At 46.3% G+C, this 24,370-nt stretch overlaps 1 protein-coding gene across 1 annotated transcript; it reads left to right on the forward strand.

The window, feature by feature from the left end:
* The first annotated feature begins 2,168 nt into the window (after positions 1 to 2,168).
* RETREG2 (reticulophagy regulator family member 2) lies at positions 2,169 to 23,936 on the forward strand. Its single transcript, XM_060262003.1, has 9 exons — positions 2,169 to 2,435; positions 10,781 to 10,887; positions 13,856 to 13,886; positions 14,760 to 14,895; positions 16,508 to 16,592; positions 18,164 to 18,301; positions 18,551 to 18,645; positions 20,398 to 20,533; positions 22,880 to 23,936. The coding sequence occupies exons 1-9, from the start codon at positions 2,182 to 2,184 to the stop codon at positions 23,545 to 23,547; spliced, it is 1,650 nt and encodes a 549-aa protein (XP_060117986.1). The 5' UTR covers positions 2,169 to 2,181; the 3' UTR covers positions 23,548 to 23,936.
* The last annotated feature ends 434 nt before the right edge of the window (positions 23,937 to 24,370 follow it).

The following is a 24,370-nucleotide window of genomic DNA, read 5'->3' on the forward strand; positions in this document are numbered from 1 at the left end:
ACGTTTTTGAAACTGAGTTTTGATGTTGTTTTTAAGGAGAGGCATCAGATGTTATACTTAAAATATGGTGCTTCTACCTCAAAAAACAGCTCCCCCCCCCCAAGAGTTCCAGATACCCACAGATCGATTCTCCCTTATATTCTATGAGGACTGGTCTCCATCAGGTATAATGGAATGCCCAGTGGACATTCAACCCCCCCCCCCTTCTGATAACTAGGCCCATAGCCAGAAAATTTTGGGTGCGTGGGGAAACCCAGGAGTTAAAATTTGGGGGGGGGCACTGTTGCTCTCTCCTGCTCTTGTGCACACTCTCACTCTCATTCTCTCTTTTGTGCTCTCTCTACCTCCCTTTTCTTCAGATCCTGTTGCTGGCTGCATGAATTAGAAGCATATTGGAGGCCCTCCAACGGAGGGGGCCTACAGAGGGAAGGTTTTATTTTTAAATAGAGTAGCCCAGCCTCACCATAGCTAGGGACCTGCTGATAACCCTGAAGTGGGGGGAAGGGCCTGCAAACCAGGGGATTCCCTGTTCTCAAGTGCAGATTGGCAACCTAGGTGTGGGAATTGGCTTCAGGCCCATTATCTAAGTTCTACTTTAAAATTAAACATACAGCTTGTTTTGTATCCTGCCACTCATACCACTGCACAGTGCATTACTAAGCAGAGGATTTAGAGTTGCCAACTCCCGTTTTGGGAGTTGATATTTGGAGGTGAAGCTTGGGGAGGCTAGGATTTGAAAGAGGAGAGAGACATGTGGGTTGTAATGCAGTATTCTTAGGGTTGCCAATCCCCAGCTGGGGGCAGGGGATCCCCCAGTTTGGAGGCCCCCCCCCCCGCTTCAGGGTCATCAGAAAGCGGGGGGAGGGGAGGTAAATGTCTGCTGGGAACTCTATTATTCCCTATGGAGATTTAGTCCCATAGAAAATCATGGAGAATTGATCTGCAGGTATCCGGGGCTCGGGGGGGGGGCTGTTTTTTGGGGTAGAGGCACCAAATTTTCAGTATAGCATCTAGTGCCTCTCCCCAAAATATCCCCTACGTTTCAAACAGATTGGACCAGGGGGTCCAATTCTATGAGCCTCAAAAGAAGGTGCCCCTATCCATTATTTCCTATGGAAGGAAGGAATTGAAAAGATGTGCCGTCCCTTTAAATGTGATGGCCAGAACTCCCTTTGGAGTTCAATTATGCTTCTCACAGCCTTGATATTGGCTCCACCCCTAACATATCCTGGCTCCACCCCCAAAGTCTCCTGGCTCCACCCCCAAAGTCCCCAGATATTTCTTGAATTGGATTTGGCAACCCTAAGCATTCTGCATTATTTTAATACCACCACATACTTTCAGGGTTATTTTAGGGCTTCACTCTTACTTGGGGATTAGACTTTTAAAACACCGAATACAAGGGCATGTGCTTTTAAAAGAGGTTTCGTTAGCGCAGGCGCCCAACTGCTGCTAGGGTTGCCAAGTCCAATACAAGAAATATCTGGGGACTTTGGGGGTGGAGCCAGGAGCAAGGTTGTGACAAGCACAACTGAACTCCAAAGGGAGTTCTGGCCATGACATTTCAAGGGACTGGACACCTTTTAAATGCCTTCCTTCCATAGGAAATAATGAAGGATAGATAGCGGCACCTTCTTTTGCGGCACATAGAATTGGACCCCCTGGTCCGATCTTTTTGAAACTTGGAGGGTATTTTGAGGAGAGGCACCAGATGCCACGCTGCAAATTTGGGGCCTCTATCTCAAAAAACAGCCCCCCCCCCAGCCCCAGATACTCACAGATCCATTCTCCATGATTTTCTATGGGAATAAATCTCCATAGGGAATAACAAAGTTCCCAGCAGATATTTCCCTCCCCTCCCCCCGCCAAGATGACCCTGAAGTGGGGGGGAGGGCCTCCAAACCGGGGGATCCCCTGCCCCCACCTGGGGATTGGCAACCCTAACTGCCACTCAAGCATACCAGAAATCTGACTCCAACGGCTATTCACTGCGCATGCTCTGAGGCGAAGCCCTGAAAGAACTGCGGGGCAAAGTGCCGAGTGGTTACGTCATTTCCCACGTGCTGGGGGGGGAAACCACGTGATTCGGCTTAACGCTCAGGTTAATGCGCGGCTTCTTCCGGTTACGGCTGTCAGGGCTCTTTTCTCCTCCTCCTCCTCCCCTAATCGCTGATTGAGGCGATGGCGAGTGGCGGCGGTTCGGGTGTCGCGGCGATGAGGGAGGAGGAGGCGGTGCCCGGGCTCGGCGGCTGCGAGGTGGAAGCAGAGGAGGAAGAAGTGGAGGAGGAGGAGCAGGAGGTGTTGGCGTTGGCTGGCCAGCTGAAGCGGCGCCTGAGGGGCTGGGAGGCGTCGCTGGTCGCCGTGCAGCGGTTGCTGGTCTGGGAGAGGCCGCCGCAGAGCCTGGCCGGGGCTGTCGCACTCGGAGCTGCTCTGTGGTGAGAGGCGGCTGCAGCGGCGGCACAGGGGGTGTGTGGTCAAGCAGGGCTGAGTCTCGCGGCTCCTGGGGGGCGGGGAGTGGCAGGCCCCAATCTTGTGGTCAGGATTGGCAAGATCATGCATGGGATGGAGAAAGTAGAGAAAGAAGCGCTTTTCTCCCTTTCTCACAATGCAAGAAGTCGTGGGCATGCCATGAGATTGCTGAGCAGCCGGGTTAGAACGGGCAAAAGGAGGTACTTCTTCACCCAAAGGGTGATCAACATGTGGAATTCACTGCCGCAGGAGGTGGCGGCGGCTACAAGCATAGCCAGCTTCAAGAGGGGGTTGGATAAAAATATGGAGCAGAGGTCCATCAGTGGCTATTAGCCACAGTGTGGGTGTATATGTGTATGTGGGGGAGGGACGGTGGCTCAGCGGTAGAGCATCTACTTGGGAAGCAGAAGGTCCCAGGTTCAATCCCTGGCATCTCCAAAAAAGGGTCCAGGCAAATAGGTGTGAAAAACCTCCACTTGAGACCCTGGAGAGCAGGAGAGGGATGGTGGCTCAGTGGCAGAGCATCTGCTTGGGAAGTAGAAGGTCCCAGGTTCAATCCCTGGCATCTCCAAAAAAGGGTCCAGGCAAATAGGTGTGAAAAACCTCAGCTTGAGACCCTGGAGAGCAGGGGAGGGATGGTGGCTCAGTGGCAGAGCATCTGCTTGGGAAGTAGAAGGTCCCAGGTTCAATCCCTGGCATCTCCAAAAAAGGGTCCAGGCAAATAGGTGTGAAAAACCTCAGCTTGAGACCCTGGAGAGCCGCTGCCAGTCTGAGAAGATAGTACTGACTTTGATGGACCAAGGGTCTGATTCAGTATAAGGCAGCTTCATATGTTCGTGTGTGTGTGTGTGTGTGTGTATGTATATATATATATATATATATATATATATATATATATATATATATATATATATATATATATATATATATATATATATATATATATATATATATATGGTTTTTTTGGCCACTGTGTGACACAGAGTGTTGGACTGGATGGGCCAATGGCCTGATCCAACCTGGCTTCTCTTACGTTCTTATTGCAAAGGAGTCGGTCGTGATGGTGTTAATGCCTGGTGTGGCTTTTGTTAGCCAGCAGATTCTGCTATGATGGGAGGAAGCGTGCTGTAAAGAATCCAGGAGCGTCCAAGCTACCGCAAATCCAATACTGACTCCTATTTATTTATTTACTGATGAAACTTTTGCCTTACTTAGGAATTTAAAACTGCATTGCTCTGTATGCATCCTTGAGTATAATTGAAATGGGTTGGATTTGCAAGGAAACATCCATGATTATATAGAATATGTATGTATTTCCCTCAGATAGAAAGCAGGTTTCAGGAAACAAGGGGGAGGGGAAGGTTGCCAGCAAGTGATGTGAAATTGAACTTTGGGGAATGTTTCTGAGTAATAGATCAAGGCTAAGATTGCTGAACCAAATGCTTAAATTAGCTGCTTTAGAGATGCCAGCCTCCAGGTGGGACTTGGGGATCCCCTGGAATTATAGCTCATCTCCGGACAACAGAAATTGGTTCCCCTGGGGAAATGGATGCTTTGAAAGATGGACTCTATGGCAGTGTACCCTACTGAGATCCCTGTCCTCCCCAGACTCCACCCTCAAACCAACAGGAGTTTGCCAAGCTGGAGTTGGCAACCCTATTTTCCCCACACACACTAGTGGCCAGGAGGGACCTGTCAACTCTAAGTTCTCTGGAGCTGTTGCATTTGAAACAAGAAATATCTGTTTGGGTACTGGCCTGGCTATGCCTTGTTTTGGAACAAGTAGTAGTCCTGTATAATGTTTATCACCCTTGATAAACAAGGGTAGCATACCTGGAGAGTTGTGTGCCACCCCCCCCCCCCCTCCAATTGTCGTCACAACAGTGCCAGGAGATTGGCAACCTTGAGTGGTAATAACTTGCCCATTCTGCCTAGTAGACTTCATGTCTGAGCAAGGAGTTGAACCCAGGTCTCTGCTCAAAGCCAAACACTTTGAATCTTGCAGTACAATTTGATAGAGTTTCTCAAATCTAAGTTCATTGAAAATAGTGAATGAGGTAGTGCAGCACATTATACAAATATTTGGATGGGTGGGGAACGTATCAAGGTGGAGTGTTTGGAAATAAGTCTTGTATTTGGGAATATTGTACAAAATGGGTGATGTCTTGGGATCAGATCCGACCTTTTTTGCTCAGTGTCGCCCAGTTCTCCCATCCCACAAGGCTTTTTTCCATCCTCATGATCCCCAGCACAGCCTATTTTCATGATTCCCAGCACAGCCTATTTTCATAGTCAGGGAATTCCTCCTCCCTTTTTCAGCAGCAGAAAAGGGGATTTCGTACCTGGTGAAGAAGCTGGGGAGTTTGGAGCTGAAAGTAGTAGCAGGTGAGAGATAAATTTATGGAGGAGTGGTTGAAGGCCCTGAAAATAAAGCACTGCTGCAGGTAAAACCATGCACTGTGTGTAAAACAAGAAAGATGTTGCACATGAGTGAGCATTTGAGAATAGGGAGAGGTCTTGTTCACGGTTAGAGTACATAAAGCAGTTTGACAAACTGATACAGAAAGGAGCAATGAACATAAGAACATAAGAGAAGCCATGTTGGATCAGGCCAACGGCCCATCCAGTCCAACACTCTGTGTCACAGAAGAACATAAGAGAAGCCATGTTGGATCAGGCCAACGGCCCATCCAGTCCAACACTCTGTGTCACACAGTGGCAAAAAATTTTATATATACACACACACTGTGGCTAATAGCCACTGATGGACCTCTGCTCCATATTTTTATCTAAACCCCTCTTGTGGCCGCCACCACCTTCTGTGGCAGTGAATTTCACATGTTAATCACCCTTTGGGTGAAGAAATACTTATAAGATGAGACCGTTGACCATGATGAAGCTGGTTGGATCTCCATGAATGGTCAAGAGTAGAATTTTATGGGTGACGTGCTGCATAGCTGCAAGCACAACAGAGATGGGTTTTTATGCCTAAGAACACATTCTTAAAAAAGAGCTGCTAAATTTTCTGGCAATCAGTATATATTATTGACAGTTGCAGCTCTAGGCAAGGGTTTCTTGGAAGTGATCAATTCTAGTGCATATGTGTCGTATTACTTTCCGCATGGCAAACCTGAAACTCCTATTTAGAAGTTATAAAAGTACAAAGGGCATGTGAAAACTTATTTTATGGATGTTCAAATTAGAGCAGATCACTGTAAACATTGAGTTCTGGGGCCATCAGCTCTATTAAGTTTGGAATTAGAAGCGTCTGTAAAGTGAGTCCTAATGAAACCGTAGAATACACCTGGGAACATCTTTGTTTCTTGGTGTAGTTGTGATGGACATGGTTGAGTACTGAACCCTCCCGTGGTGATTCAAGAAGTCTGGAAACACATGATGAGAACCATGAGTTTCAAGAACTTTGGTTTCAAACAGATCTAGTCTTGCTTGTACTTCCATTACACTTCAGCATAGTTTTCAGCCTCTTCTGTAAACTGTTTCACAATAATGCCTAAAGGTATGATTATATCTCAAGAACAGACTGTAGGTCAGGAATAATGTTGAATCAGCTGTAAAGTCTTGCTTATAATTATTAAAATTTACCCGAAATATGTGGGAAAGGTCATGTTCACCCCCATACCTTATTAGTGTGAACAGGTGTTCATCACATAAAACTTCCTTATACTGAATTAGTCTGTTGGGTCCATCTAGCCCAGTGCGGTGGGGCAGAAAATGTTCCAGGAAATTATTCAGTGCTATATTTTCTTTGCAAAAATTTCTGCCCCCCAGATTTGTAAACGTAAAGATAGTCCCCTGTGCAAGCACCAGTCATTTCCGACTCTGGGGTGACGTCACATCACGACGTTTTCACGGCAGAAGTTTTATGGGGTGGTTTGCAATTGCTTGCCCCCCAGCAAACTGGGTCCTCATTTTACCGGCCTCGGAAGGATGGAAGGCTGAGCCAACCTCGAGCCGGCTACCTCAGGTCGTGAGCAGAAAGTACGGACTGCAGTACCGCAAGCTTTACCACTCTGCGCCACGGGGCTCTGTTTATCTGTAGCTGTCGGGGCTGTTGTGTTGTAAATCAATCATGTTAGACAGACCAAATGTGGGATAAGAAGCATGGACAAACCCCAGTGCTTGTACATGGTATATTTGCCTTCTTTTGATGATAGTTCACTTATTTAAATTTCAGTTGGAAAAATTTCTAGAAAACTGCAGGCATTTTCCTGGAAAACTCACATCACTAGATATCAGTTGTGACTGGCAGCAGCTTTCCAAGGTTACAAGTGGAGAGCTTTCCGAGGCCTACTCCCTGAAATCCTTTTAAGCCTGTAGTTGTGGAGAACTGTGGCGCTAGCACGTTCTGCTTACCCTGCTGTTGTGGACATGACAGCATTTAACGAATCTAAGTAGTAGGGTCCAACTGTTCAATAGAGATGCCTGTGATTGAACATTGGATATTCTGCATGCATATTCTGTAATGCAGAGCTGTCACACACACACACCCTCCCAGAAGGAAGTAGACTAAGCTGCATGGGAAGTTAGTGCTTGAAAGCTTTCAACTTGATACCATCTGTATCTTCAACGCAGCCATGGAGTTGATAGCCCTGTGTGGACCAAAGAGAGGAAGATGAGTCAACAACAACAACAACAAAAGCCTTTATTGGCATATAAGGAAGAGGAGTCCTGTATTGTAATTGATCTAAAAATGATTGTAATAGGATGAAAAACTTAAAGTGGTCTTGGTGTAGCCTCAAGTAACCTCCCTGCTTTTCTCTCAAAGTGTAAACAGACCTCTCTCTGATGCTTGGGTGGCGCCAAGTGTGCTTCCAGGAGCTGGCCTGTGATAAATGAGAGCTGCTAGTAGCAGCTGCAGATAATTGGAGGTTCGCCCAGGAGTGTTTCTGTTGTGTACTCACTGCATAGGAGCCACATGGTTCACGCACATTGGGTTTGGTAGCTTAGTAACTCTGGAAACGCACCAGTCTAGGAGTAAACGATACAAATTTCCTGTTGCCCTCGGTCAGTTGAGCCTTTGTTAAGTCTACAGTTGTGGAGAATTGTGGCGTTAGCACATTCCTTCCCTTTCTGCTTACCCTGCGGTTGTAGACACGGCAACATTTAACAAATCTGAATAGTAGAGTCCAGCAGTATGTTGGGAAGAGAAAACATCCTGTTTACTCTTACAGACAATGAACTGTCAGCAAAGCAGATTCAGATGCTGGAGACATACATAGAGTAGTAGTACATGTTCAGAGGATGCAGTTTTAGAAATGAAAATCTATAATAAGGATGGAATGCTACAGTATGCTTTTGGACGGCAAACGTTTTTGTGATCTCTCCAGTCACCCTGTTGCAGGGTCTGTTTCTGATTATTAATACCTTATAAAAGAATGTTCCAGTAAGACAGGTGACAATATGACACTGCTGGAAAAGATTTGTGCATATTTTAAGAATAAAGTACCTCCCACCCTGTCTTAATGTATCTGGAGGGCAGAGGGAGATCAAGCTTTGCAGATTTGGTGTCCCTCATGAGAAGGCTCCAGTGATCACTGGGTGCCAGGAGTTCTTTCAGCAATCACTGCACAAAGTGTAGACCTTTAAATTGCTCCTTAAAGAATTGTTTTTATGGATCAAATTTGGCTTAGACCATGAAAATGTAAAGATAACTGCTTGAAATACCCTATAGGATTTGGTCCTATGTCTTAGAGACCGCTGTACCACCCAGTTAGCTTAGCTTGGACCTCTGAGAACTGAGCTCAAAACCTTTTGACTGTCTTAGACTTGCTCGTAACTTTGGAGAATTGCTATTTCTTGGCTTAGCTTTCCCCCAGGATAGGAATAATGGTTACCTTTTTTTATTTGGAAAATTTCTAGGCTGCCAAGGAACCTTCCCAATAGGCATTTAAGATGAACGGATAGGTGTTGTTACTTTTTACAGAAAGTTTGATAATTAATAGTGATGAGGTTTGGAATTAAGTTGAGATTGTACTAAGGTATACAAGATACCGTATTTTTCGCACCATAAGACGCACTTTTTCACCCCAAAAAAGTGGGGGGGAAGTGTGTGCGTCTTATGGAGCGAATAAGGAAAAAAAGAGTTCACCTTGGCAGGCAATGGCCGGGCCCCGCTGGTCTCGCTCTCGCCTCGCCGGCTCCCGCTGCTGGTTGCGCCACCGGCTGGTCTGCCGCCGCTCCCTCGTCCTCCTCTATCATTGTGAAGGCGGCAAGGCAGGGAGGAGAAGCCAGGAGACGGACGAAGCGCCGGCTCCATGGCTTCTATGCGCCGCCTCAGCACCCTTGCCTGGCCTCCGCCTCTTCCAGGGGGCGGGAAGAAGAGCCGGTGGAGGCAGAGGCAGCCAAACGAGCCTCTTCGGAGGCCATGCCGCAAAGGCTCTTCCCCCTTGGCAGCGAGGGGGAAGAAAGGAGAAGCCAGGAGACGGACGAAGCGCCGGCTCCGTGGCTTCTAGAGCCACCTCAGCGCCCTCGCCCGGCCTCCGCCTCTTCAAGGGGCGGGAAGACGAGCCAGCAGAGGCAGCAAAACGAGCCAGAATGAGGCAGCGAAACAAAATGGAGGGGGGTGCGTCTTATGGTCCGGTGCGTCCTATGGACCGAAAAATGCGGTATATAAAATATTGGTATATAAATATACTGAGTTTTTATTCAACAGAATCTAAATGTGGTTGATATACCTAGTAGGCATCTAATAGGGTAGTGTATACTATGCACTTTCAAAAACAAAATTCTGCAGCAAGAAATACTAGATCTTATAAAATGTATATATTAGGTATAGTGCTTGCTTCACATAATTTATTTTTAATGAAGAGGGGCAAGAAGTTGTCCAGTGCACTGAAGCTTTAGGAATTTCTTCCTTTTGACTCCTGAGACTGCACCATTGTGAGTGAATTTCGCCAACAGAATTATCAAAAATGTGAATGAGATTGCCTCTGTAGGTGGTGCTAATCACAGGTGAGCATGATGGATTTCATCTGATTCCTAAATAATGTTCATGTAGATACAGGGTAATTGAACTGTAAAACTCCTTCTGTAGTGGGAGTGCCACCACAGCTGAACTCTAGCTACCAGCCTAACTGGAAAAGGCGGAGGCACTTGAAAAATGTTCTCTGACAAAAATATTAATTGGCAGTTGGGCTCATTTGGGAGCAAACACTATCACATTCCTTAGACCATTTTGGGTCTTGTAAGTCAATTTTGAATTGTTCTTGAAAACAAAATAGAAGCCAGTGAAATTGTTTCACAGTTGGGAAAACATGTTCCCTACAGCAGTTCTCAGATCACAATCTGCCTGGCATAGTATAGTTAAACCAACTAAACTTTCTGAACCATCTTCAAAGGCTGCTTTATGTACAACCAAGGCCGGCTTGCCCACTAGGCAAACTAGGCAGTTGCCTAGGGCGTCGGGAGGGCAGGGGCTCCAAATTGGGCTTTCCCCCAGTGCCCCAGGCAAGCGCCTAGTTTGCCTGCCTCCGCCGCCCGCCCCCTCCTTTCCCTTCCCTTTGCCGCCCCACCATGATCACAGCACACAGCGCGGCGAGGGTGGCGGCACCTCTGTCACTTTGCTCCCCCCCTGCGCATTCACAGCCCCACCAGGCCTGACTCTGCATGAATCTTATCTTTAGAATGATGGGGCTGAAGTGAAGGCTTGGCTCCCCCTCCCTTCTGGTTCTGGAAAGGAGAAGAAGAAGAAGATATTGGATTTATATCCCGCGCTCCACTCCGAAGAGTCTCAGAGCGGCTCACAATCTCCTTTACCTTCCTCCCCCACAGCAGACACCCTGTGAGGTGGGTGGGGCTGGAGAGGGCTCTCACAGCAGCTGCCCTTTCAAGGACAACCTCTGCCAGAGCTACGGCTGACCCAAGGCCATGCTAGCAGGTGCAAGTGGAGGAGTGGGGAATCAAACCTGGTTCTCCCAGATAAGAGTCCACACACTTAACCACTACACCAAACTGGCTCTCCCGGAGGGGGGAGAAGCCTTCACTTCAGCCCCGTCATTCTAAAGATAAGATTCACGCTGCGTTGGGCCCGGAACGGCCCAGGTGCGGCAGGCTGTGAACGCAGAGGGGGAGGGAAGGGAAGGAGGTGCCACTGCTGTACTGCACGGCATGGGGTGGGGGGGCGCAACGGAGTGCAACGCTGCAATGCGGTGCCGAGGGGGCTAGGGGGGGCGCCTGCTTGGGGTGCCACACACCCTTGGGCCGGCGCTGTGTACAACACATTAGAGCAAGTAACAGTCCCTTGCCAGTACTCTCCAGCTAACACAGGCCTCTATCCCTAATAATATTTCAGGTTGTTTTCTTCTACATCGCTGCGTCCCCTATTCCTCCTCAGTGTTGCCCTTATTGGCTTTCTGCTACTGGAGAGATGGAAACCTCATTTCCTGTTGGAATTCTCAGGTAAGTGAGGGTGCTGATCATTGTCCAAGTAAGGGAAGTGCTGTATATCTGAACAAGAACTATTCCTGTTGGTTCTCATGCTGTTGCTAGTTCAGTCCACAAGTTCCTGCCTACTCCTGCTAGTCAAGCCATTGGACAGTTACAAAAATGACACGCTAGGAACGGCCACATTGGTTGGTGTGGAACTGTTGACAAGATAGGCAGCTGTTGGGTCCATAAGATGGTTTGTAGTCAGAAGTGTTAATTTTTAATTAAATAGTAAATTGTTTCACAGTTGTTTCGCCAGTAAATTTCTGTTGGTTTGCATTGCCATGGTTTGCTGTCATCAGATAGTAATTAATGAAGTGCCTGGATATTTGTTGAGGCCCAGACAGTCATGACAGCGGGCTGACTATATGAAGTTTATGGGGTTGCAAGTTGAGAAGAAACTTTCACCAAACAGTTACTTATAATCAGTTGTGCAAGGAAGAAGGTGATCACAAGATTTTTATTGGATTTCTGGGCATTGCGAGCATGGCTGTGACACCCTGAACACTGTTTTGTCAAAGCATGACCTAAAAAGGGGGAAGGGACATCAGATGCCTTGTGTCAAGCACTATTTAGGAAGCAATGTAGCCTAAATAATCTGATCTCTTACTGGCAGTACTCTGGGTACACTTCGTTTGCTCTGTCCTCTCCTCAGCCAATGAGATTCTACTGCCAGCTACGTTTTGGCTTCTGTCATAGGGATTGTATTTTCTGTGTGTCACAGAACAATGCAAAGCAGCAGCAATAGTACTCTTCGTCACAATGAACCTTTGCTTTAGCCTGCCTGCATTAAAGGGCCTCCGTTTTAGAGCAGTTGTGTCCTTGATATCATCAGGTGGCCTTGAGTCTATGTTAACAATTACCTGAGTCAAGGATGCTTTATCTGGTTATCAGTAGCAAACAGGGTTACAGTGATGTTGCAGAACATGAAACAGTTGACCAGCCAAAGTGGGCCTGAAAACGGTGTGCTGGACTTCCCTGAGGATTTAGTATAAGTCTCTCTACAAACTCGGCTAACCAACCTGCTGAAGAAGACAACCCCTTTTATCAACAGAGAGGTTGTCTATTGGGCTACTCCAAAACTCATCTAAAATAGTTGTTGCATTCTTAACTTCACCATCTGGGTTAGATTCTAGCCATATTCTGTGATGTGACCTGCATGAGTCATTTTAAACTAGTAATTCTGTCAAAGAGGAAAAGTCACCTCTTTGTGTTCAAAGGGGCCAAAAAGAGTGTTTATTTTTGGTGAATGCTTGCATTATCTTGCTGGGCTTTGCTTATCCTGCTGAGTTTCTTCTAGCCTGTGAAAGGGAGCTCAGCTCTTCAGTACTTCAGGGTATGTTAAAAGGTGCTGGTTGTATTTTTGCAGAGAGATCACAGCTTTCACCTTGGAATCAAAATTGATTACTATTACAGCTTTGCTAAAATAATGACGTTTCTGTGGGATCTTACAGGTCTTTAAGATGGTGTCATTGCCAGAGTTGCAGGTAGTACAAAACAGCCTGGTGCAAGACAGTTGTATAATATTCCTGGTGTCGCAGTGCATAATACCTATGTATTCAGCAACACCCTTTACTCCAGGGAAGCATTAACAGATGAGTTACTGGTGCAGCAAATGACCACCAAAGCCAAGCTACTACATTAACAGTTTCAGCTTTTCATACTGTCACAATGACCTAAAGTTCCTTGTGTGGGCAGCGGTTGCTGAAATTCCTGAATGCCCACCACAGTTCATGTTTGCAGAGAGAGATTGTAGTTGGCTGCCTGTGTCAAGTCTTATTGCCTGGAATCTGGGTCATGCACTTAACAAGATTTCTCTTCACTGCTCCACTGCACTATTTATCAGCCTATCAGCTCCGGGTCTGTAGCCAAAAGGGAGATCATTAAAGTGTTTTGTCCTGTAGTTCATAGATACTGGCTACAGCCAACGAAATGTTGTTTGCCGTGTCATACACACCCTGTTAGTAGCGTTATGATCAAATCCGAAGAGCTCGGAATTCTCACTTTAGGTGTGAGATGAAAAGGAACTTACTTATATACCTTCTCTGCTACTAAATTATTGAGACTCAAACTGCTAGACCTTTTTGGCATTCCTCTGGTTGATTTTACAAAGCCAGGGTTTATTCATAATCTGTGTTGAGCTATCTACATTTTGCAGCAAGAAAATTCTTGCAATCCTGTACTTAGTTATGCAGATAAGTATGCAAGGTTATTTAGCAGAACTTTCTTAAATTCCGGAATACATTGGAATCAATTCACATTGTTTTTACATCACGTGGACCTCGCTAAGTGGTTTGGTTGAGGAATAAGGACAAAGTAAAGTGTCTGGATAGGAGGGATTTGAGATTGTAGAAGTATACTAGAGCTTTTTATTGTGTGTCTGCTGTGAGAACTGGAGACATGCCTTTAAAATACAAACCCAACCAAATATATCAAGAACAGCCCCTGTCCCAGACCCAGCTTTTTCTTGTGGATTTGCCAACATCTCACTGCTTGTTGATTGCTTATGGAAAAGCCAGTGAGGATTTTGTCTTAGCACTTAGCATGCGATCCTCCTGGGTCAGAGCAAGCAGATAGCTGAGCATCAGCCAGATTGGCCTTTGCTCTATTTGAGAACTGTCTGAAAGTATTGAAATGTTTATTTAGTGTACGCTGATGTAGCTCTTCTGTGGCTGAAGTATATAACTGTGTGGGCTTTTCTTGACACTGGGGTAATAACCTCAGACGCTTTTCAAAGAACAGCTTTCTTTTTCCCACAGCCCTCGTGCTATCTTCAGCAACAAAACCACAATTCTGTTGCTCTGTCTGCTGTGTGCACACAGAACAGTCGCCAGCTCAGGCTGCCGAAGCAGGGAACTTTTGACAATACATATTCAGCATTAAAGCTATCACGTTTCATTTATTAATTGGCTGAATTGTGATCTTCCTTTTTCTCCTGTAGCTCAGCCCTTGGAGGAGCCTGGAGGAGACAGGTAGGGCTGCTCCTGCTATAGTTTTGGGAGAAGATCTCTCCTGCTACCTTCTGACCCCCGTCTCACTCAGAGTTGTTCAGTATTTTGATATTTATCTAGATATTTATACCATACTTATCTTCCCAGTAGGGGCTAAAAACAGCTTATACCATCATGTATTCCTCCTCCATTTTATTCACACAACAAAAATCCTGTGAGGTGGATTATGCTGCCAGAGTGATTGTCCCAAGGCCAACCAGCAAGCTTTATGGCAGAATGGGGATTCATATTTAGCTCACTCAGATCCTAGTCCCACTCTTTAACCACTATACCATATAGGCTCTTAGATCTGATTGTAGCCTGAAAGGCCGTTTTTGGAATTCTTCCTCCAGTTGCTGGAACATCTGGCTGTTTAATGTCAGACCAGAAGTTATGGCTCAAGGAGTTCCTTTATTATTACCCCGTGTTAACTGACAAATGAAGCTCTGTCCCAGCATCTAAAGTGCTAGTATTAATTGCTGTTGGGTATGTGGTGAATTAGCCATAAATATATATCCTAGGCTTCAGAGCCAAGAAAAGAATACAGTGTCATCAGCTGGAGCATGAGCATAGCACTTCTATATCGTGTTTTTTTTAATTACTTTATCATTCATGTTTTTCTGAGACTCAGTGGATTTCCAAATATTTTAAAAATTGCCAGAGAGCATAAGACATCCAATACTCAATGCAGTAAAATTAGGATCACAAAATTAATGCAGACAAAAATAACCCTAAGGCATGACATACCGTAATGCAGAAAGTGGATTATAAAGGTAGAGTACAATGCAGCAATAAAATAACCCATCACTTCTTGGATATCTCTGAGTCCTGTCTGCATGTTCTTTGTTTCCATAGTTACAGCGAGATGGCAGGAGCACAACCTCACTTGCTGAGTGTCCCAGAGCTCTGTCATTGCCTGGCTGAGAGCTGGATTACATTCAGGCTGTACCTGCAGGAGCTGTTACAGTACAAGAGGCAAAATCCTGCCAAGGTATGCTGGAAATCTAAAGGGCTTCCCACAGGAAAAGAGTCCGGCTACTTCAAAGAACATATTTCCTGTGTTTCCTTTTGGGGGTGTGGCACAAAAGAGAGAGTTAGATAATATATACTTGCCATAAGCATTAAGGGTTCTTTACACTTTGTGATTTTTTTTTACCACTTCTGTGTAAAGAAAAAGCATGTATTCCACACATGTTTACATGCAGTGCAAAGACAGTGCTTCAGGTAGCAAGCTTGATGTATGACTGTGATTCTTGTAATACTGTAGAAATTAAATATGGAAATTGATTCTCGACCAAGGAGTCCACCCTAGAAAAAAAGACGCAGACTGCTCCACGTGTTCTGAATATGTCCCAGGACATTTCTTCGGGATAGCTGTTGAAACAGATAGAGCTAGACCCAGTTACTGGCAGCAGCCCCACATCTACCGTAATTTGTACTTCCATCCTTATTTGGAGGTTTGGGCTTCTTTGTTGAAGAAGCTGGTGTATGTTTGAGCATACCGTGCAAAGAGATCCTCTCATAGACTGATTACAGCCTGTCCTTGGAATGAACAGTGCTTTTCCTAATATAAATGTACAGATAGAGTTTTGGAAGATATGCAAAGCTTTTTAATACTATCAAAGATTTCAGGTTTTCACGGCTGGTAACATCATTAGGGTTTGTAGAATCTTTCGGGCTCAAGTGCCGTGTTCTACTGGAGAGAGTTTTTCTTCCAGACGTTTCGTTCTCGACTGCGGAGAACAACCTCAGTGGCGTTGCAGCCGGAGCAGGCGCTCTGACCTTCTTGGCTGCTGTGCATTGAGTGCGGCCAGGGCTGCTGGAGAGCTGCTATTTCTAGGCTGGAGGGGGTGTGGTGAAAGGGCAATTGGTTTGTGGATGTGTCCATTGTTTGGTGGAGCTTCCTGGAAGGGTAGTGATAAGGAAACTGGCTGTTGAATGTGACCATTGTTCTGTGTTAGTTGCTGGGAGGGTTGGAAGGGGTGTGAAGATAAGGAAAATGGTTGTTGACTGTGTTGATAGTTCTGTGGAATATGCTGGTTGTTCTGTGACTTCCTGCAATTTATAGTCTGTAGGGTGTTTTGCAGAGCTGGGTACCAAGATTGGTGGATGAAAATGCCTTCTTTTTAATACTCTTTATCTGCTGTAGGCAAATTTCCTTCATTTCTGTTTGGAGAATATACCTTTCCATGTGCTGAGATTAGCATTAAAAAAAAACTCGCTTGTACTATCTCAGATTTGGAGTTACTTCTGGGCAGGTAGCTTGCTGTTTCCTTCCCCTCTCACACCTCTTTTCTCAGCTTCTTAATTATAATGATCTTTCTTGAGGCTTCTGTCTTGTTATATATGTTGCCCAGCAGTATTACGTGGTAACAAAATGGTAGCTAACCACTTGGGTGCAGTGCACGTATAAAGCATTTAAGGTAACGGTGGGAATCAGTGCGCTGTTACTGTTTGAACAGATATCAGTTCTTCTAGTGCTGTGAAGCACTAGACACCTCCAATGTAAACTGTTGTGGAAAGTTGCTGCATTAGGCGTCGTGTGAATGCCTCAGCTCACTGAGCATTTCTTTTCTTCTGTCCTTCTTGCCTTATTTTTCCAGTTCTGTGCCTGGGTCTGCTCAGGATGCTTAATCTTGGCTGTAGTAGGACACTATGTTCCGGGAATCATGATTTCCTACATTGTCTGTAAGTATCACTGGACCTTTTGTGTCCCGAAAACTAGATGCTCAACAAAGGTCTTTTATATGCTGCTAGGATTGTGTCCAGGAATCGTCTGATTTGGATTTGTATAAAAGAAATAAACGAAACAAAACGCCTTTCTGCTTCTCTTTGAAATGGCACGTATACATAAATGTAGAAGTATATATACAAATGTGTAAGCGGTGCTGTGTAGAGATGAGCGTGAGCTGAACCATGATGTGCAATTTGTCACAAGTGTCATTGTGTTCATGGTTCACAATGGGTCTGCTGTCACAAACTTCCATGAACTTTTAAAGCAGTTCGTGCAGAAAGCAGAAAGCTTTCTGTTCCCCATGAAAGCTGCAAAATGACAGTCTGCTCCCTGCCACTCAGCTGTTTGGGGCTGTCTTGTGCCAAGACGCGACAGCCTGCGAAAGTCTGAAAAACAGCTCCCCATCGCTCAGCTGTTTTTCAGGCTTTCTACACACCTTGTTTAAAAGGACCGTGGTCCATTTCAGCAGGTTTGTGGGGACATGAAGAAGAAGAAGAAGATATTGGATTTATATCCCGCCCTCCACTCCGAAGAGTCTCAGAGCGGCTCACAATCTCCTTTCCCTTCCTCCCCCACAACAGACACCCTGTGAGGTGGGTGGGGCTGGAGAGGGCTCTCACAGCAGCTGCCCTTTCAAGGACAGAGGCTCAGAGCGGCCTACAATCTCCTTTCCCTTCCTCCCCCACAACAGACACCCTGTGAGGTGGGTGGGGCTGGAGAGGGCTCTCACAGCAGCTGCCCTTTCAAGGACAGAGGCTCAGAGCGGCTCACAATCTCCTTTCCCTTCCTCCCCCACAACAGACACCCTGTGAGGTGGGTGGGGCTGGAGAGGGCTCTCCCAGCAGCTGCCCTTTCAAGGACAACCTCTGCCAGAGCTATGGCTGACCCAAGGCCATTCCAGCAGGTGCAAGTGGAGGCGTGGGGAATCAAACCCGGTTCTCCCAGATAAGAGTCCGCACGCTTAACCACTACACCAAACCGGCTCTCCTAACTGGTTCGGTGTTTGCGGTTCATCCACAAACCACATTTTCTTGGTTCGTGCCCATCCCTAGCGCTGTGCAGCCTTCCTTTGAATTTGGCAGTGAGGGAGTTGAAGCTTTAAAAGAAGTGCTAAATTGTGGTTAAGAATCCAAGTTACTGGGAAAGATACCAACCTCTGTGTAAGGTTCCGACACAGCTAACTGGAATTAGCTAGCGATTTTTCTGCAGTCTTTTCATAACGTGCAAGGAAGAGAGGGAGGACAGGCATGAGCTTGTTTCAAACAAACTCCGGCTTGTTCGTGCGACCTGAACCGAACTTTAGGCTGACCAGGCTGATGAGAGTTTTTGGGTTGCTGCCGTTTTCAGAATGCTGTTTAACGATTAGGGTGGGGCAACGGGTCACTCAGCCTAATTAGCTGGAGGGCTGGCAGTGGGGAACCTCTGTGTTCTGAAGCAGCCTTGAAGTTGAAAACTGCACCGGCTGCCTTTTGCCGCAGGAACTATACCCACCTAACATTTTCCTGGGCTTTTCCCGCATCTCCAGTGCTCAGCTTCTTGTTGTGGCCGCTGGTGGTGTATCATGAGCTTATTCAGAGGATGTACACCCGCTTGGAGCCCGTCCTGATGAAACTGGACTACAGCATGAAGGCGGAGACTTTGCATCTTAAACACGAAAAGAAAAGTAAGATGGTGGTTTCCTCCTATCTGAAATGCCTCGATACGTTTGTGGGAAGGAGCCTGGCAAGTAAGAATGGCATGAAGAGGGCTTGGTGATGAGGGGGATGGCTGGACGCTGGGATGCACTTGAGGCAGTTACCATCAGATAGTGCAGGCCGCATGAATCTTCTGTTGAGCCCTTCCCCGTTTACTCTGTCCAATGGGCTGTCTCCACCGCGGCCCCTTAAAAGCATTTCTTTCCCCCACTCCACAGGGCGTCAAGGAAAGCATGAGCCAGAAGCTGGCAGTGAGCCAATGGCAGAGACGGAAAGTGAGAGTGAAGCAGAACTGTCGGGTTATTCCCCAGTGGTAAGGGCAACAGAAGTACCTGATGAACTGTGGCTTCAGTCCCATGAACTATGTCTTCCCCCAGACGATCCCAAGATGAAGGGCTTGCTTGCGGGGCCTGGGGTATGTTGCCTTTGCCAAGAGACTGCGTGGCTGTGGCTACTTTTTTCCAACAAGCCTGAAAACTCAAATTTGAGTTTTTGTATTCTGGAAGGACGGAGTGACCAGGGTGACTTAGGAAGAATCTCTCTCTTCCCAGGGTTACCAGCATTGAGTGGAAGTATAACCCACCTAAAAAATGTGTTTCCCCTGGAAACTGGAGACTAGGACTCAATTCCTCCTCTGTTAGAAAGAGGGAAGGGCTTTTTTTGGTAGAAAAAGCCCAGCAGGAACTCATTTGCATATTAGGCCACACCTCTGGCATCGCTATGGTTTCACATGGGGCTTTTTTGTAGAAAAAGCCCAGCAGGAGCTTATTTGCATATTAGGCCACACCTCTGGCATTACTATGGTTTCACATGGGGCTTTTTTGTAGAAAAAGCCCAGCAGGAACTCATTTGCATATTAGGCCACACCTCTGGCATTACTATGGTTTCACATGGGGCTTTTTTGTAGAAAAAGCCCAGCAGGAGCTTATTTGCATATTAGGCCACACCTCTGGCATTACTATGGTTTCACATGGGGCTTTTTTGTAGAAAAAGCCCAGCAGGAACTCATTTGCATATTAGGCCACACCTCTGGCATTACTATGGTTTCACATGGGGCTTTTTTGTAGAAAAAGCCCAGCAGGAGCTTATTTGCATATTAGGCCACACCCCCTGATGCCAAGCCAGCCGGAACTGCTTTCCTGATCAAAAAGAAAAAGCCCTGAAAGAGTATTTTTTAGATGCTTTGGACCAGAAAAATACAAGTTCAGTACATTTTTTTTAAAAAAGATGAACATCCCTCCAAAGCCATTAATTGCCATATAGAAAAAAAGTTCCCGGAGTTTGAGCAAAACTATAATAGAAGAAACATCAGGGTGAAACTATACTATCAAAACATATATATGTAATAGGAAGAACCTTTTGGCCTCTACTTCTGAGTAGACTCCTCTTCTAAATAATCTAAGATGAACAATATAAATGTGCACAAAAGCACTTTAATATTCCAGAGCTTCTATCTTTAAACAGACTGCAATATGAAACGCAAGACTGCACGCAGGCACTTAGACATAACCTCTTTTCCCAAACATTCTGCACTAAAATGAATTCAGACAGTCTGCAGAAAAATAAACCAGAGCGCACGCAGGCACTTTTTGAAGGTTAAGAGTCTGCTATTGACTCATAAACCAAAATCATGAGAAAACGGTCTGCAATGAATTCTTTCATCCAGATTGCACACAGGTACTTTAAGAAACAAATGATCCCACTTCACGGTCTTGCACGTTCAGTCCACTATTGTTTCAGTGAGGTGTAGGATAAAGAATAAGTTCATCCACATGAAGCCAGTCCGTGTTAGCCGGTGTCAAACGTATCGTTGCCTTTTTCAAGACGGATGGCTTTTAAGAGGAACTCGAAAATCCTGTCTCTTCCTCACAAGACTCTAGCTCATTCTTTGTGAAGACTCCATCTTTACACAGAATGAGCTAGAGCCTTGTGAGGAAGAGACAGGATTTTTGGGAGTGTGTTTTCTTCTTGTTTGAACTCTCTGCCTTGGCATTTTAGCCACGAGCACCCAGTGAGCCAAGTAAGCCTTGGGAGAATAACTTCCCTGTCTCTCTCCTTCATGCAGGTAGATGTGAAGAAGACAGCACTGGCACTGGCAATTACAGACTCTGAGCTTTCAGACGAGGAAGCTTCCATCCTGGAGAGCGGAGGCTTTACTGTCTCCAGAGCAACCACACCACAACTGACAGATGTGTCTGAAGGTACCCTTTTTTTTTTACTGCAAAAGCAATTAATGTCCCTTATCAGTCAGGAGTTATTGTATGGTAGGGTTTTGTTGTGTTCTTTTGAGGGGCACTGGAAAGTTTGGAACCAGGGCATGAAGGCTGCAGCCTTCTAGCATTGAGGTTCTGCTAATTCTCGGGCTAGAAGAGAGAATGGACGTTCAGTTGGGGCAGTTGTTGCCGCAGTTGTCCAAGAAAGTGGCTATTTGCAATTTCTGTTACATTGACATCTTCAGGTCATTTGTATTATGTTGTAACAATTTATGACTCAAGGTGATATAGCTGCTTGCACACTGAGCCAAGAAGACCCATGATTTTAGCAAAGCCTTTCCCGAATAGCCTTAGCCTTATTATTATATACAACCTTGTTACTACCTGACCTACTGTTCATCTCTTAATTAGTCAAGCTGCATGTCTTCCTTCCCCTTGTCTCTAACCATCCAATGTTTTGAACATATGAAGCTGCCTTATACTGAATCAGACCCTTGGTCCATCAAAGTCAGTATTGTCTTCTCAGACTGGCAGCGGCTCTCCAGGGTCTCAAGCTGAGGTTTTTCACACCATTTTGCCTGGACCCTTTTTTGGAGATGCCAGGGATTGAACCTGGGATCTTCTGCTTCCCAAGCAGATGCTCTACCACTGAGCCACCATCCCTCCCCTGCTCTCCAGGGTCTCAAGCTGAGGCTTTTCACACCTATTTGCCTGGACCCTTTTTTGGAGATGCCAGGGACTGAACCTGGGACCTTCTGCTTCCCAAGCAGATGCTCTACCACTGAGCCACCGTCCCTCCCCTAACTTTTGACACTGGAAACACTTCTGACACTGAGATTTACAAACACCAGCACAATTTTAACAGAAAGGAAGAAGGCATTTTCATCCACCAATCTTGGTACCCAGCTCTGCAAAACACCCTACAGACTATAAATTGCAGAAAGTCTCAGAACAACCAGCAAATTCCACAGAACAATCAGCACAGTCAACAACCATCTTCCTTATCTTCAAGCCCCTTCCAACCTTCCCAGCAATTAACACAGAACAATGGTCACATTCAACAGCCAGTTTCCTTATCACTACCCTTCCAGGAAGCCCCACCAAACAATGGGCACATCCACAAACCAATTGCTCTTTCATCACACCCCCTCCAGCCTACAAACAGCAGCTCTCCAGCAGCCCTGGCCCCACTCAATGCACAGCAGCCAAGAAGGTCTGAGCGCCTGCTCCGGCTGCAACGCCACTGAGAACGAAACGTCTGGAAGGAAAACTTTCTCCAGTAGAACACGGCACTTGAGCCCGAAAGATTCTACAAACCCTAACTTCTGACACTTTAAACACTTTGGAACTTCTGACACTGTAAACACTTTGAGAGGGAAAGTTTTCTATTCTATACAGCAGCTAACACACCAGTACCAGATGGATGTTCGGCAGGTAGTAGTAATGTGCTATCAGATAGGCCAGGGTTTGCAACAGACTGCCAAGCAGAGCTTCAGTGAAGGAGCTGGTGGAATAACTAAAGGGCACGTCTGCGTGTAATGCCGAAGTATTCTTATTATAGCTCTTTAGAACATTAACGTTCATTATCTTGTTATAACGGTTTTGTAAGGTAGTATTATATCCCCATGTCGCAGTGGGTAGTCAATGCTCAGGCTGAGAGAAAGTAGCATGTCTAAGACTATCTAGTAAATCCGTGGCAAGGGCAACATTCGCATCAGGGATATTTTGATTTGTAGCTCAGTCTCTTTGCCGCTGTGATACCACATTGCTGTAGGTGAGAATAATTTATCTCATTTTTTATCCCTCCCTTCCTCCTAGGAGCTCAGAATCATGTATGCTGCCCTTCCCTTCCCATTTTATCTTCCTAACAACCCCGTGAGGTAGGTTAGGCTGACTCTCTCCCAGGTCATCCAGTGAGCTTCATGGCAGCGGAGATTTGAAATTTGAACCCAGATCTCCCAGTTCCTAATTCATCACTGTTCGCTGCTATAGCACATGATGACACATGAAGTAGAGTTGGTAACAGTGTCCTGCTGAGGGTGGAAGAGCTAGTAAATTAGGCTGCAGGAAAGTCATCAGTGTGCTTAGTGATCTCAGTCTGGGAGTGTGGTTTGTAGCATACCATGATTGACTGGTTTGGGGAAAAGCTTCATCTTGCAGAGTCTTCAGATGAGCCTAAGGAAAAGTTAAGAAGTACAATTTCCTTGTGTTTAAAGTATAATGAAAGAGGTAAACTAGAGTGGGATTATGGTGTGTATGTGCATGGGGTAACAGAACAGGACCTTCCTGGGTATTTAAGGTTGTTTCCCTGCTGACTTGTGGCGTACTTTCCAGATCTGGATCAGCAGAGCCTGCCCAGTGAGCCAGAAGAGTCCTTCTCCAAGGATCTGGCAGAGTTCCCTTCTGTAGAAGAATTCCATTCTAGAGACTTGCAACCGCCTAGCGAGGAAGACAGCTTTGCAGTGCCTGCCCAAGCTGCCGATCAGTTGGACTCTGCTGAGGAAGAAGCGGCAGCAGTTGGGAGTTCGGACACCTCTATCCTGTGCCTGGCCTCACCCCTGCACTTTGTAAATACGCACTTCAACGGAAATGGGCAGGCAACGGTGGGAGGCGCTCCAGAGCCCCAGGCTGTCTCTGCAAAGGGCCTGGGGCTACACATCGATTCACTGAGCCAAGAGATCGTTACCACCGCCATCAGCACAGTGGTGCAGAACACCTTGTCAGCTCTGCTCCGCTCCTCTGAGGACATCGAAGGGCCTTCTCTGTCAGAGTTCCTGCCCACTGAGCCAGAAGAGAGACTGAGCTTCCAGGCCCAATTGTCTGAAAGTGAGGAGGCGGGGGCAACCTCTCTGCCAGAGGAAGAAGAAGAAGCCGATGACTTTGAGCTACTTGATCAGAGGGAGCTGGAGCAGATGGATGCAGAGCTAGGCCTTGCCGAAGAGGCAAATGCTCCAGTGCAGTCCTCTAGCCCGCCTGAAGAGGAGCCCTTGTCTAGCTCCTAGGTCCTGCTGCGTTGCTGGTTTTCTGTAGCTGGAAGGATGGATGAACAGACAGCCGGAAGAGTTTGATCAGTGGTGGTGAACCATCCGCATTCACAGTGTTATGTTTGGAACAGTGAGTCCTCCTGACATTGGCCTTCCCATCAGGGCTCTTTGTCCAGCCCAAGCTTCCTAGTGATGATGCAGTCTTTTCGTCTGCTACTGCAGTCGTCTTCGTCTCTTGGTCCTCTGATTTCCCCCCACCCCCACCCCCTGCACGCTGCATTCTCAGCTACATGTACCTGCTGCTCATCCCTGCACACCCAGTAGGAAGTAAAGCAGTTTTACTGGATAGATATGGGGGTGGGAAGGATTTAAAGTGTAAAGAACTTTTTTTGGGGAGGAGGGGGAATTGTGTTTGTTGAACACGGACAGAGACTAGGTGGTGTGGAGAAACAGATTGGAGATGTTTCTCATAGTCAGAAACTTGGAAGAGGTGGGGAAGGCAGGGCTTTAAAGCTGATGTCACAGAGAGCGCTTTTGCTGACCAAGGGTGCACAGCTGGGCTTCCTCCCCCCACCCTGAACAAAGCAACAAGCTGCTTCCGTAGATTCAAGCGCTAATCCCAGCTTCCCTTTATTCATTTTATGCCCCCCCCCCCAACCTTCATTTCGTCCGTGTCGTAGCCTGACGATGACACAAGCTGGATTGTGTAGTCTGTTCCTGCCCTGTCATGAGCTATTAGTCAGTCTGGCCCGAGTCCCTTGATGCAATCTGGAAAATACAGATTAATTTGGTCTGAAAATGCCCCCTTCCCCCACCTCACTGCTGCACTTTAATTGCAAAA

Source organism: Heteronotia binoei, chromosome 21, assembly GCF_032191835.1.
Source record: "Heteronotia binoei isolate CCM8104 ecotype False Entrance Well chromosome 21, APGP_CSIRO_Hbin_v1, whole genome shotgun sequence".
Lineage (NCBI taxonomy): Eukaryota > Metazoa > Chordata > Lepidosauria > Squamata > Gekkonidae > Heteronotia > Heteronotia binoei.